Here is a 16347-nt window from a genome sequence, read left to right as displayed (position 1 = left end):
ACATTTTTTGGTGAACGCGATAGGAAAATGTAGGAAATAGGAAGTATAAAATTTTTGCCATACAATAAGGGAGATGTACCTATGGCAATGCTTATCTAACTTCTTTGCTCCCAAAATCCAATGTGGATATTTCAAATCATATTCAATTTCGTACAACAATTTACTTGTCAAATCTGCTACTTAAAATATTTGTTTTCGAGTTCACATTGTCAAATAAGATGCCACATCACTATGTTTTTTTGTTAAGGTGCTCAAAATGGTCGCAAAATAAATTAAGACTAATAGTTGTCTGCTAAGTTATATTTATTGGTGTGCAAATGTGGCATCACATAATTGATTGTTTTAAAAAAAATTTAAGAAAAGCTTTTTAGAGATAAGTATTAACATGATACTTTTAATGCTCCACTATAAAACTCATTTGTCCAAGTAATATCCATTTAAGAAAACCTTTTAGAAGATAGATATTGACATAATAGTTTTAATACTCCACTATAGAGCTAATTTTGTCCAAATAATATCCCATATATTGGACCTGCTCCACTGTAAGTTCTCATCCCTTAAAATATAGAATAAAATAATTAAAAAGGGAGAAATATAGTCCATCATCTATAGAATACCCAACGACTTTATGGTGACTTTTTGTGGATAGCCATAGAATGTTTCACACGCCACTTACCACTTGATGTAGGCAGTTGACTTTTGGACTAGATATTTATCTAGCGTCTAAAGCGTCATTCCTTACGGTTCATAAGTTTCCCCACTTACGTGTGGCATGGTCAACATTACCAATGTTTATCATTAATTTTAAAAACATACTAGTTAATAGAATGAAGTGGCTCATTGGTGTCCGCTGACTGAAAATCAGACCAAATTCCACTCTTCTATACTGTTCTTCTTTTCTTCATAGAGTCAAAATTCAATCTATGAAAGTATTCTCATGGGGATTAATGCGCAGAAAACATTTAGAAAGTGAACATCTGAAACTGTAGTCCGGACTGACGATTTGTTTCAAGAAAATAATGGAAGAGGAATGGAATCCATGGAGGCTGTCAACATTTTCAGTGTTGGGCTTTGAAATTGGGTTTGATTGATGTGAATCGTTATTTCTCAGAGGGAGAAACATGGAGTGCAGAGGCAAAGAATTAGGGTTGGACTTGAAAGTTGGCATCTCGTATAAGCAGGTATGATGTTTTCTGCATCACCATTCAAATTATATAGTTTGTCTAGATTTTGTTTTCAACGGAGAACTGCTTGAAACATCCCTTACATGATCAATTTTGTGGTTAAGTCTCTGGGAAGTATTTTTTTGGTTAAAAATTACATGAAACATCTCTTGAATGAAATAGATTACGAGATATATAATGTTAGTTTAGCAAAACAGTGGAAATATGATGTGCATGAAACTTAAAATGCACAGGGTTGAAAAGCCAAAGCCTAAGCCTAAGCCTAATCCTGCAAAATCCTTGGGGAAATCCAGATTCTTGGAAGATGACCCTACTCTCAGAAAAAGCACAGGATCGAGATCCTTAGCAGCAACATTTCCTCCCCAGGTAGTGGAGCCTCCTCTGCAAGTCCTAGACAATCAGTCCTCCCTGAAAACCCCATTCTTTATATGTTCAAGGAGATCACAGAGGCCACAATACAATTCACTAATGGAAGGCTTGGAAAAACCTCTGTTTATAAGTCCAACCCGAGGGGCAAAATAGTGGCTATCACAACGAGGAAGCTGCAAGCCATCGGGGATTTTAGGTCAGGACTTGGACATATCTGTAATATATATCATTTCAACCTAATAAAGCTATTGGGGGGCTGCTGTAATGGGGGTCGTGTAATTCTAGTCTACAACTATGTTCAGGGATCTAGTTTAGCAGAATGCCTGGGTACACAGTATTGAACACTTGGATCTCTAGAATGCAGATTGCAATTGATGTAGGAAAGGCCCTGGAATACATGCAACATGACACAAGACTGCACTATGTGCATAATTATTTAAAGTCAAGGAGCATTATAATCACACAGCCTGGTTATAGGGCAATGATGTGCCATGTAGGTGCTTGTTATTTGACAGGTGAATATGAATTTGAGGACAACAATAACATCTGTGATGTATCAAAAGACATATCAATATCTGCAGAAATCACAGAAGAAGAAGGTCCAAACCCTTGTCATCAGGGCAGAAAAATGAGTAAAAGAGCCAAGAGCATGAGAATAACAGGAATAATGGGGTACATGTCTCCAGAATATGTTAGCAGTGGGATTGTTTCTCAGAAAGATGACGTTTTTGCTTTTGGGGTTATTCTGTTGGAGTTTCTGGCAGGGCGTGAGCCTATAAAACATATGAGTAAGGCCAAGAATGAACTTGAGAGGGTTTCTTTAGTAGAGACTGTGAATAGGATACTTCTTTCAGATGAACAGGCAGAATGTATACGGAGGTTAAGGTCTTGGGTGGATCCGAGGCTCAAGGATTCTTTTCCAGTGGAATGTGCAGAGAGAGTGGTAAGGCTTGCTGCTGCTTGTGTGGATTCTGAACCAGAGAGGAGACCTGATATGAGGTATGTTGCTGGGAAGATCTCCGAAGAATTTATAATGTCCAAACAATGGTCTGACAAATTACAGTATAACAAGGAATTTATAACTACCACATTTAAAGCAAGGTAAATTCATCCTATTGATTACCACAGTTTAGTTTCATAATGTTTTATTTACAAGTAAGAAGAACTTTTTTTAGGAAAACAGATGCTTGACAGGCAGATGTTACAGGATTAAAGTGGAACGAAATTCTCAACTAATTGTAAGATGTTTGTAAATCAAAAGTTTTTGTTACATCACATGCTAACAAGTACAGGGAAGAGATAGTTTAGAAGTCATGACACCCTGTACTTTAACCCTTAGAACACGCTACTCGATTGGGAAAACAGGGGCTGTGCGAGTCTAAAACTTTTTCAAGCTAGATGGGTATCTACAATTTGTAATCTAAGTGAAAATCCTGTTTTGAACAACCCATATTGAACTTTACTACAATCCTTTTCATTTAATATAATTGTTCATCAGTGTGGAATCAACTGTGTAAACAGGTTAGAAGAAGGGCCAGCAACCCATTTTAGAGTTTTCTGTTTTCTCCATACGATAGATTTCTGTGAAGCAAATGGCTGGCCAACAATGGAAAGGGAATCTGAATAATTAGATTCTCTTTAGGAAATTATTGTAAATTACTTTTTAGTTTCTCTTTCCAATTATTGTGTGTTTATGTGTTCTGTTGGGGTCTATTGATTTTGAACTGGCAATTCTCACTTTCATTCCTACATGTTTGAGATTTTAAATAATTTTCAATTATCTGTAAAAGTGAGAATTGAAATATATTTTTATGTATTTTTAATTTTAATTTGGAAAAATATCTTAATATATTTATATCACTACAAATATTTTTTTTTATTTTGTTATAATTAGATTCAGTTATATAGTTCTACATTGAACCTACATCTGTCCTTATCATTTATCCTTATTATGATTACTTACACTATCTACCATTGATTTTATTTTTAATTTATTTTCTGAAAATCTTTTGAAATTATTATTTTTCACTTATTTTCATTAATTCTCATTACTTAGCATATCATTCTTTTATGTTTGGTGTTGCATTTTGTAGTGATTAATTAATCCCCTATAACCATCATTTAACATTAAGGGTTTGGTTCTCAAAGATATTCTAGAGTTTAATGCGGGACTCATACTTTAGAGCATTATATAATCATACATTCTTTGATGAGGGTTTATGTTTTCTCTCAAATATTCTTTATAGAACCATATATCACATATAAAAGATTTTTGGTTCATAGTATGGACAATTTTGGCACCCTATCGTTTGTCTCTCTTCATACTATTCATAATGATTTTGATGTTTTAACATATTTTGTTACATGCACCTTTCTCATTGAGAAATTTATGCCAGTTTATCATATTATTAGCTGCACAAAATAAAGAAGCATTACATAGTTAGTTTTATTCTGATAAGGTTTTTATAAATTTTCTACTATTTATCTTATTTAGTAGATAATTATGCTCCATTTCTCCATGATTACCATATCTTACATTTTTCTTGTACAAAGAGAGACAATCTTTTATATGTTCTTCATCATATTATATCTCTTTTAAATGATATACTTATAGATGAAGTAGTACTGTGAAATTGTGATGATCTCTTTATGTTGTATAGTTTGTTCTTCCTATTGTCCATCTTATAATATTATAAATTTCCATGCTTCAATGAATCCTAAAGTTACCTTTTTATGTATACATATTCATATGATTTATATATAAATTATACTAGACGAGTCATGTCTATTGAATACATGATTCACATCTATATAACATTATGCATTCTAATAAAGTAAGAACATTTTCAAGTAGAAAAGTCCTTAATAGATAGTAGATCTAGGTTGACTTCATGAATAAATAGTTTTTAGATGTGATTGACACCGATTAATCTTGTATCGTAAAATCTAAGATGATTATTATTTGATTTGATAATGTTAAACATGGGTTCATTTGGTGTATATTTTTTAAGTACTACGAGATCCATAATATTGCTATTAGCTTCTATTTGATGCTTGGAAGCATAGTAATATTTTCAATATTGCATTTGAGAATTATTTCTTAATCAAAATAATTAATGTGCAATTAAAGTAGTGTTAATTAATTTACGATTTTGTAAGGTATTGTAAGAAGATAAAACAATGTCTTTAACAACACAAATAATATTATATAATAATCCTACTCAAACTATTACTCATTCCAAGATTGTTGAAGTTCCTTATATTTTGATGACCATTAAGCCTAATCACTCCTTCCTAGATTGATCCTAATTTGAATGCTATATCATCTTCAAAGTTTTGAGATTCTATATCTATAATTGGATGATGCTATTAATAGATTACGGGCTAACCAATACTATAAGGAAAGGTTATTAAATATAAATGAGATCGTCGTTATATATAAGGGTTTAGTATGTTGCAAAAGCTTTGATATAATGGAAAAGCATTATAATCAAATAACCAAGGTATTTGAAGACTGCTTAAGGAGTTTTTCAAGAATGAGACTAAGGGTATTGTATTTTTTATGTATGGCTGATAATAATATTTGGTTACCATTAGGTAATATAGAGTTGGTATATGATGATATGGATACCATTCCTTCCTTTAGACGTATTTTTAAATGATGAATAATTGGTCGAATACCCATGTATTTATTAGGAACTACCTAGATATCATCATGCTAGATTCTTCTTTCATGCACATTTGATATCCATTCATATATAAGGCAAGATGTTGTCCATTTATAAGACGTGCACTATGACATTTTTTATTTACTATCATCATATAATATTGTAGCACATTAGCCATCAAGTAAAGCTTTGATGTTGAGATCAATGTTAGCGATAATAAAAATTCCTTAATCTAAGAGATTGGTCTTATGTGCATGCAATTTTATGCCTAACATAGTGAGCTACAGAAATATTAACCTATTATACTCACAAAATAAGAAAAACTTACATTAAGTATAAAAGTTAATAAAACAAGATAAAAACATAAAATAATTTAACCAAATTAATTATGGATGTGCCTAAGAAAGGCTTTTGTGCTTATGGATGGTTAGGTGTGAGTACAATTTCTAATGATGAGTATGTGCACCAAGATGGTGAACAAAATAGTGGTCACTCACCAAGAGAAATACAAAAACACAGCTAACGCATTTGGAAAATTTGAACCTTAATGTATTCAAGGTTTTAAAATTAAAAGCTCGTACGTATTAAAGTTAAAATAAAATTACAATCAGTTTTTTAAAAATAAAAGTAACTTGATTTCATTTTTTAAATTATACATTAAAAAAAAAAACCTCACTAGGTCATTTTAACCTAAAGTCTAAATGCCTCTAAAAAAAACAACTTAGTGGGTCATTTTATAAATTATACATTTTGATCCTACTTCATGAAGATCATCCTCTTAATAAGCACCTTCAACTTCTACCTTCTTTCTAGTGTTGAATGCAACTTCCTTCTTAGGATCATATAAAGCAAATTCTCTCATCTCAATAGTTGTGAAAACAAAATGTAATTGATCTGTTAAATACTTATCCATCAGGTTACTTTCCTCAATAGAAAAAAATTAGAACTATAACATTTGGGAAGAGATTTGAGCACCTTTCTTACAACTTCATCTTATTGGAATCTTCTGTCAATACCTATGATTGTATTTACAACTTCTATTTCTTGAAGTATATAACTAGTGATGTCTTCATCTTCTAACATCCTCAAATTTTTAAATTTATACTTGAAGTTGTACATCTTGATATAATTTAATTTATTATCACCTTCATAGATGCTACTAAGCTTATCCCAAGTATCTCTAACATTGTAGAGTTGCATCACTTTCACTAATTTTCAATCAGCTAATCCATTCAAGATTGTATTTCTTTCTTTATCATTATTCTCATATATTTTATATTAACTACATGTATTGGAGTAGTTAGGGGAATTCATAACCTTCTTTGATATAATTCCAGACTCCAAACTCCAAAGAGTTCAAATGTGCTTTCATTCTATTCTTCTAAAAAATTTAGTTTGTGCCATCAAACTTGGGAAACTTAGAAGATCCATCTTGTGTCGTCCAAGACCTTCCTCAAGCTTCTAATCTTACTTTAGAGAAACTTGGATTTGATACCAATTATTAAACACACCTCAAGACTAGGAGGAAGGAGGGAAGAGGGGTGAATCAACCTTGAACAAATCTTAATAATTTATTGAATAATTGAAATTAAACTTTAAACCTTAATCTAATGAACAACAATGAAAGATAAATAATGAAAGTATGTGCACAAAAGAAAAATGGATTTATGTGGAAAACCTAAGGATGGAAAATCCATATCGTGAGTTAAAACTCACAGTATATGAACAACACTATAGCTTGTTTTAGGGCTCACTACACAAGGAAGCTCGCTACTTCCAAAGGACTTGTGGGATCATGTTTTTTACCTTAGAGAAAGTTATAGTGTACTTGCTAAGAAGACTAGCTATCTTTGAGCAATATACATGAAAAATGAGTTACAATGAACAAGCCTTCAACATATTGACATCTAACAAACACCCTAAAATGTATTTGCTCTTGACAAACTACCTCGAGCAACTGTTATGCAATTCAAATCCAATACTATCACACCACACACTTACTTATTTACATTCACATCTTTCACATTTAACTTTGACCCACACACTTTGCAAATAATTTTATCTTCTTTATATACCATCCACATCATCTCAAAACATCAATTAAGCTAGTCAGAAAAGGGAAGAAGGAGTGGTCCCACAAGGGTGACCACAAAACATAATTACAGTAAAATTTATCCTATTGAGGAGATAGAGGGGGCCTAAAACATCTTATTGCATCATACAATGTAGTCCAAAACATCACACACAAGGGAACACATCCTCCAATGTCATAAATAGGGTAATGTGTAGCACATAACCACCTAACCCAAAAAGACTTCCTCCAAATGAATTCACACAATCCAAATCCTAACAATACAAAGTGTAACCCAAATATCACTCAATACAAACTCGTATGCTAGCACAAACCCCCAAATATTATTGCAATCAAAAGAACAAAGTTTTGTTAGCTAAATAGATACAAATTACCATGAAAACTAACATTAGACATAATGCACCATCAAATAGGTCATCCAGTATCATATGGGGCACGTAGAAGCATTTAATGAACCCTCAACAACATCTCCATACACTTCTTCAACATTGATCTATCCCAAACAAGCTTGAAAAACTAAACATATAGAATTATTAATTACTAAAATGCGAGGAAACACAATCATGAGATAAAAGATTAACAAGCATACTTTCAGAGCACTTCATCACGTAAAATTTGTCCTAACTAGTCATGCCAAACTATCTACATACTTCCTTAATAAAAACCATTACCTAAAATACTAGGGACCTAAAAAAATAGGAGTAAAATGTCCGCAAAGAAACTATCTACAACAAAGGAGATAGTACAACAACTTGGAATATACAGAAGACAATTAAAAAACCATCACTTCATCATCATTCTTCTAGTCCTCATTTTAATATGATATGATAGCATCTCTATAATAAATTGTGAGAATCGTTAACATCTTTATAATATATTGAGTGTAGACATCAACACCAAGAAGATTGACATCTACAACAAAGAACATATTCAACCATTAACCAACTACACTATACATCAATGACCATAAACTATAATAATATTCAATAGACACAACACAACATGTACTTTCATCAAGAAAGAGTTAACAACAATGGACAACACCATTACTTCACTAACAACAATCTCTAATATCCTCATGAACACTGAGTTAAAAACCTCTCCATAATATAATACAACACTAATCATATCACCAACACACAAGCTAAGGGTTGACATCAATGACAACACCAACTCATCAATGACAACAAATTCCAATACTCTCAATTTAATATGGTTGCCTTCATGTTCGTAGCACCTATGATCTCACATGAAACTATGATTTCTCCTCCTTCATATTAAATTTCCTTTAGTGATGCTATTATTACTTATAGGTTTTTAAGCCTCATTTGTAAGGGTTTGATCCCTTTAGAAAACAATCAATCATTCTCCTTGTTTTGACCTTATCTCTCCTTCTCTTTGATATGCATTTCTTCTATACAGTTATAATTCTCTTGAGTTTGTTGTAGTAGTAAGTTTTAACTTGAACTTTCAAATGAAATAGTCAACATTCTTACCTTTCTGCAACATGGGTATGTTGTGTATAAATTTCTACCTTCATACTACTTATATATATTTCATCACCTTTCTTACTTGTATGTTGTGTTAAATTCATTTATGAATGTTGACTATGGAAGATCATCTTCCCTCTCAATGTTCATAACTAGAAGCTCCATATTTATGCTTAAGGGCCACTGCAACTAAAGATTGTTCATTTTTGTGGTGTTTTTATTAATTCATTATGTTATTTCAGGAAAGGGGAAGAGAGATATCTTCTCACCTTGGTGTATCACTTCCATTCATTTCTATATTTTATCTTCTCCCTTTTACTCCTACAAGTTGTTAGAATAGGTGTGCAATAGGATTTAAAAATGGTATGTCAGTTCAACACTTTATCATGGATTAGAATAGAAGATGAACTTCTCTACAGATTAGACCCCCATGCACAAGGTCACACACTTTGGGGTCTTTTCCATTGCATCATCAGAATACTATATCCAATCTTGTAGGTTGTAATTTTATTTGACAATAGAAACTTAAAATGTGCTGAGTTTTGATAAACTTATACTTTTATTTAAAGCACAAGAGTGAAAGGTCAAATAAGGATGTATATGGATAAAGTAGAAATGAACATTATTAACACAAATCAAGATAGGGGTTGATAGGTTTGATGAACTCAAGGGTTTGTATCTTGAAGATCTAAACTTTGCAGACGCTTGGAGAGCTTTCTTGGAACGCATTACTTTGGATAGGAAATAATTGTTGGATTACTTAATTTCCAATATCAATTACCGAAAGATAATTTTTCATAATAATGAGTCCTATGAGAGAAAACCAAATCAAGAAGAAGCATAGTGAAGGATTCATTGGACACTTTGCTCATATGTGACTGTTTCTCTTGTTGGTGAGAATTTTTATTGCTGAAAGTTGCAACATGATGTGAAGAAGTTTGTGCAAACTTCTAGATAATTTTAAATTGGTAAAAGAGTATGTCAAAATGGTGGCTTATATCAACCACTACTTATAATAGAGAGATGATAAGAAGATATTAGTATAAATTTGATTATTTGTTTACCAATGAAAAAGAGGGGACATGAGTAAGTATTTGTGATGCTTGAAAATTTTCTAAGATGGAACATTTTATTCCATGTTAGAAGACTAATGGTTTTGTTCATATTGGTGAATTATTTTTTTGGGAGGTGGTTATAGGACATGATATTTGAAAAATTATCATTTCAAACAAGAATATCAATTTTTTTAAGTACTTCTAGAGGAACATATTGAAAAAATTGAAGATTAATTTTAACTTCAATTCTATGAATCATCTATAAATTGATGGGAAAATAAAGGTGACAAATATGAATTTGGGAAATGCGATGAGATAGTTGGTTCATGATCATCCCAAGGGATGGGATTTGATTTTTTCACACGAAGAATTTTCTTTAAAAAAATTTCAATAGGAGTATTGGTAAATGCCCTTTCTAGATTGTATATGGGAGTAGATTAAGGAATTACTTTGAGTTGGGGAAGATAGAGAAGGGAGAAAAGAGTTGTGCAGATAATAAGGAATTTCTAGAACACATGAAGAACTCGCATAAAGAAATAACAAAGAACATTAGTAAGATAAAGTTTCAATGCAAGAAAAAGGTAGACTCTGAATGGAGTTTTCTAGATTCAATGTTGTTGATCAAGTTATGGTTCATTTGAGGAAAGGATGGTTCCCTATGGTAACATATAATAAGTTAAAATGGAGGTATTTGGACGATGCAAGATTGTAAATAACAGGCTTCAAAAAAAGCATATGAGGTGGAGCTATCCATTACAATTATCATGTCACTTGTGTTATATATTGTTGATTTGAGAGAGTATTATAAAAGAGGGGTTGAAGAGGGATGGACAAAATCAAAGTAGAATGTCCTGTCATCTACTGCTAAGAAGGAATAGATAGAAGAAATCTTTAATAATTGTGTGAATATAAGTACAATAAATAGGTAGTATGAATAAATTTTGGTTAAGTAAGTGGAAAGGAAGGATTTTTATGGTTGTCTAAAGCAGATATTGATCATCTTGTCTTTTCTCCAAGATCAAAGATATGACAAGGTTACTTCTCAAATTATCTTGAGTGTCAAATGTAGGAGTATCTAGCGGTATAGGATCAATCTTGGATCACCAAAAAAAAATTATTTTCCTTTGTTATTGTCTGTTTATTTATCTTTATTGGAGCCCATGATGGCACTTACGAGGTGTAAGATACATAGAAGTTTAAAAAAGCCAAAAATAATCACAATTTATTTTTAGTATGTTAGCCTATATGAGCTCATATGCACATGAAAAATGACCCCTAGCGGGAAAATAAAATATAAATTTAATTGTGAAATAATCATCTCAATATCTTGTACCATTTCAGAGATATTAAATTTTTAATTGTAACAAATTTCCTCTATAAAGTTTCAAACTCCAATTTGAAGAGATTAGAAGCCTAAAAATTGCTCAAAGACAAATACAATGATCTACTTATCATTTCAATGTTGTGCATTTCTTTTTGATCTTTCTTTTTAATGGCCAATTAGACACCTAAGTCAAAATTTATGGCTCGTAAAAGTTATGCTTCCAAAATTTAGCTTTCAAATGAAAAAATTACTTGGGTAGAAAACTAAACAATTCCTCTTTCCAACACATTCTAGGGAAACTATTGGTTCCAAATAAAGAGGGCAATAGAGGTTATAGAGGACAAGTCAATTAGTGTTGATGATGTCTCTAATTTGTATATTTTTCTTAGATATTTAATTTTCTTTCAAATGAGTTAAGACAATGCGATTGTAGCATTATTTTGATTAAATAATTCTATTTTACTAAATAAATTGAAAGTGGGTTGTTTTCTTTCTTGTATTTTTTTCTTTTATTTGTTATTGTGTTATGTTTGTGTGATGGGTTGAGGAGCCCTTCATAATAATCCGCTAATCTAGTTTTACGGGAGCTACCTACAATAAACTTCAACAAGAACACAATACTCAACATGATGACAATAACTAACCTATACCTCTTATATATACCATACTTATGCCTATGATATCACCTAGGCCAACTTAGATAACAATGTGTAATCCCTCAAATGATGTAATTAACTAAATAAAAATATAATAGTGATCTAATATGACATAATAAAGACTTATGGTCAACACAAGATGACTAATCATAGCCCCGTACACACTATATACTTAGGGCATATAAGAATTCATTATTATCTTCACATTATTTTGAAATGGTAATTTCCATTTTTAATTGAGTTTATTTCATAGACAATCTAGTTAACTTTGGTATTTGATCTCATCCTTATGTCCAAGTTATTTTTCCCTTGAAAATATTATAAATAGAGTCTTTCCTTCATCATTTCATACAATCAAATCTTAACATAACCTCATTCTTGAAAATTATTTCCTTAATTGACTCAAGTTGAATAAGATTAGGATTTGATTTCTATTTATTTTGAGTCTTTACATACTACATACATACATATACATATGCATAACACATGCATGCACACACATACACAAACACACAAATACACATACATGTATACGTATACATATACACTATCAAGTTTGTTAATTGTGGAACATAACTTTTGTACTTTATATGATCTCTTGCCTTTGTAAATAAATGTTGTTGAGTTTCAACGCATACTTGTAGATGCCTTTTTCGTCTACAATCTATGAATGATTTTACTATTCTTAATTATTACTATATATAACCTTTTTTTGTTTTTGTCTTTTGAAAGTAGATTATAATATATATATGTATATGGTTGTTACTTTCTATGACAAGACACATTTCTATTAAATGTTTGCATTGTTCTCATTTTATGTTGAGCTGGAACTAGCTATTATTCTAATACTTGTGTTTGTAGAAGATATTTGGAACATGATGGTTGACTTTCCTAATTGATAAACTCTTCCTCTGAAGACTTCAAACATGCTTCATTTAATATCTTCCTACGAGAGAATTAAATTTCATTGTCTAATCTAAGATTTTCTTTATTTTTTAATTATATTATTATAAGATAATAGCCTTCCACATGTACAGATAACATGGAAACATTAATCATTCATTGAAAGTCAATTATGAATCAGCAAAACATCAATCACTAGATTAACTTATATGCTATGAGTTTGTGAACAAAAAGCTTTTGACAAATCTCCTGATCTCACAACATATCTTAACATTGGAAAACACGTACTTCATTACATCACGCAAAACATATACGTAACTAAAACAACACTAAAAAACACCACATCAGATTCTATTTCTCCACCAAATATACTCTTAAACTAATAACCCTAAATCATTCTCGTGTAATGTTCCTCATAGAACATTCAATATTATCATAATTACATTCAATATTTTATGTTGTCCTCACTAATTAATTACCGTAAGTAAACCGTTTCGTAATACATTATTTCCCTCGACTCAAGTTTAGGTTTGAAAACTGATTGCTGTGTTTTGTCGAAATGCTGGCCACTTACAGGATGCATGTACAGTGAGTACATATTTATCGACCATTCTTGCCACGCTTTGAATGCGACAGACAGTTTGTGGTTTCTGCTCATTCAGAAAGCACTATGACACAATGTCAGCATCCACTCGTATAATAATCTCAGCATAGTGTGTGCTGACATGGTGTCGTAGTGCTTTCTGAATGAGCAGAGGCCACAACTTGTATGTGGAATTCAAAGTGTTGTCGATAAATATCTGTCGATTGTACATCTCTCGTTGAAGTGGTCAGCATTTCAACAAAACTTGGCAATCAGTTTTCAAACCTAAATTTATTCATCAGGTGAGAAAGGTGGGTATTTATACACGTGGATTCTATTAAGGATGGGTTTTATGGATTAGCTCTAGTTTATTGGGTGTTGTTGAGATTTTTCAGGAATATTTTATTACTAAACTTCGGTTCGATGGATTGTTTTCTAAAATATTTCATTGGTGTTGTTGAGATTTTTAAGAAAATTCTAAAGGAAGTGGTTCAATGAATTTTGTACTAGGCTTTAAGCTTCAAAATTTGTGAGAGCTGGTGGGAATTTAAAATTTTCATATGATTAACAAGTGGAAGGAAAAAGTCTAAGTTGGTAGAACAATTTCCAGCACCACACTAAATGTACCTACTTAAGTTTTCAAACTTCAAATCAAGCACTGTTATTATTGAAAAAAAGATTCTAATTAATCTTCTAGCTTATTTACTTTTGGTTTCAAACTGGACCCGCAAGCCCTTCCCATGAGAGCCTTAAGGACCTCAAATAGCACAAATAAAGTTGTTATGAACATATGACCATTTTATTCATATGTTCTATCAATATTTTATAAAAATGTATAACATTTAATGATTAAAATCAAGCGATATTATTATTGACGAAAATATTCTATTTAATTTTGTATCATTTTTACTTTTTGCTTCAAGGAACCCCTTGCTCCTTCAAAATAGACCTTGAAGCCCTCTCCATCGAACCCCAACCTACAGGACCTAAAAAAATCATAAGTAAAGGTATCATGCATGTATGACCATTTTATTCATTTTTATTATCAATACTTATAAATATCGTATAACATTTAATGATTAAAAACTATTGCCAAATTCCCTTTTGTCTCAAGTGACTTTTGTTATAATCTTCTTTATTTAAAAGTAAGTTTGCATGCAACGTTGTTTGATAGATAATGATTTGGTGATTTTGAGAAAATAAGAAAGAGAATAAAATATTATATTTAAAATAGAGAAGAGTAATAAAAGGTAAAATTTAAAATTTTAAGCAAGTTATATTCAAAGAATAACATAAAATGATGAAATGAAATAAAGTTTAGCAATGTCAAGTCTAAAAGAAAAGAGCTAATAAAGACCCTAGAAAGTGAAAACCATGCTATAAGGGAGGGTTAAAATAATATTCCTTGTACATTATCGAATATGGAATCATCAATAATGAGTTTCTAACTAGTAAGAGCATTGTCTTCTTCTTGATCTTCATCTCCATGTCATTGAACAAAAAGAATATATATTGTTATATCCAAGTAACAAAACTTGATAGAATCTGGATAGCTATAACAACCACACCCATGCAAATACGGGCATGGTAGGAAAGAAGGTTGAGACTACATGTGAGCAACATGATCCTTAACTCATGTGGAAGTTAGTTGAGAGCCATGTGACTAGGAGGTATGATCTCTTCTAATAGGTTAGCTATATTGACATCTACATCTATATTGATGGGAAAGATCTTTATGGGATTTCAAAGGAGATGACACTTCACAAATCATACAAGAGAGATTAATTAAGTGATCTAAAAACATTAGCAAACAAACAACATTGATTGTAGTGATTAATCATTGTTTTAGTTTAAATAATAGACTCTATGTTTTTTAAAATTTGACAAGAAATATATACCCAAAATGCATGCCAAAATGGATAAATTTAAAAGGGATGGAGGGAAAATTACCAACCACGACCATATTCAATGAAAATATGTTAGGTCTAAATGCCTTACATAAATAAATTCAAGTTTAGGTTTAGTAAGATCTAGAGACAAAAAATGGTTCGTAAGAGTCTTATGTTGTCTATAAAATAAACAATTGAGTTTGAGAACTCACATATTTAAAAATATTGATCAAACAAAAAGACCTCAATAAATAATAAATCAATAAAATTGATCGATCTCATGTTCAACAATATGCAATTTTGGAAATGGAGTGCTAGCATAGAGACATGAACTAAGATTTTGATTCCCAAATCACCATCATTCCTTGGAGGAAAGAGCCATCAATATCTAACTTCAATCCTAAAGGAGAAATGTATAATATGTATGATTATTTCCTATTTGTAATTTGATGTGAATGTGTAATGAATAGGTAAAATGATCTAAATTGATAAGATTTGGTATAATAGAAAGAGTCAAAATTGAAAGCAAACACAGAAGCACAAATCTAAAAATGAGAGGCTTAGAGAAGATAGAACTGAAAATTGGGGCTAAAAGTGCCAAATTATGGAGCTAGGTACATTAGTCTTGAAGGTGTTTACATCAACTAAGGTTTTAGATTTTAGATTGCGATGCCCTATAAATCTCTCCCTTTCAAATTTATTAAAAAACTATTAGAATATGGAGCTAATCAACATAGACCTAGGTTTTTCACTTGTTTGAAGTCTAAAACTATGTCTTAGTCTACTCTTTTTTATATATATCACTTTTAGTAGTTAGATTTGTACCTTGCACATAGAGAAGATGGAAAATCTTGTGTTGTATAGGGATTTGCCTGAGTCAATCTTTGTGTTGGTATTTCTACCTCCACTATAATTATTTTGTCAAAAAAGAGACCTTACCTTTGGTATGGAAAAGTCTAAATCATAATTGATGTGATATTATCTTAGGAATTGATAATTGTGGTGATGCAATTCTCTTTAGATAAGTTCCCCAAGTTTTGATGAAATAACATGAAAAATAATAATGCAATCTGATGCAGAGCACTTAAGGATAGGTCCAAATGGTTTATTTTTTACCCTTCAAATGATAGTAAG

The 16347-nt window shown here is 31.2% G+C and overlaps 1 protein-coding gene across 1 annotated transcript in view; it reads left to right on the top strand.

Moving 5' to 3' along the window:
• The window catches only part of LOC131856613 (lysM domain receptor-like kinase 3), an 84481-nt gene extending 81738 nt beyond the window's left edge, over positions 1-2743 (top strand). The window contains exons 3-5 of the mRNA XM_059208461.1: positions 1112-1181; positions 1505-1828; positions 1864-2743. Of these exons, the coding sequence (XP_059064444.1) occupies positions 1112-1181; positions 1505-1828; positions 1864-2658 (1189 nt within the window). The 3' untranslated portion in view covers positions 2659-2743. The remainder of the gene's footprint in view (positions 1-1111; positions 1182-1504; positions 1829-1863) is intronic.
• The last annotated feature ends 13604 nt before the right edge of the window (positions 2744-16347 follow it).

Source organism: Cryptomeria japonica, chromosome 7, assembly GCF_030272615.1.
Source record: "Cryptomeria japonica chromosome 7, Sugi_1.0, whole genome shotgun sequence".
Classification (NCBI taxonomy): Eukaryota; Viridiplantae; Streptophyta; class Pinopsida; order Cupressales; family Cupressaceae; genus Cryptomeria; species Cryptomeria japonica.
Note: the sequence above shows the minus strand (reverse complement) of the source record. Positions and strands in the feature narration are given on the sequence as shown.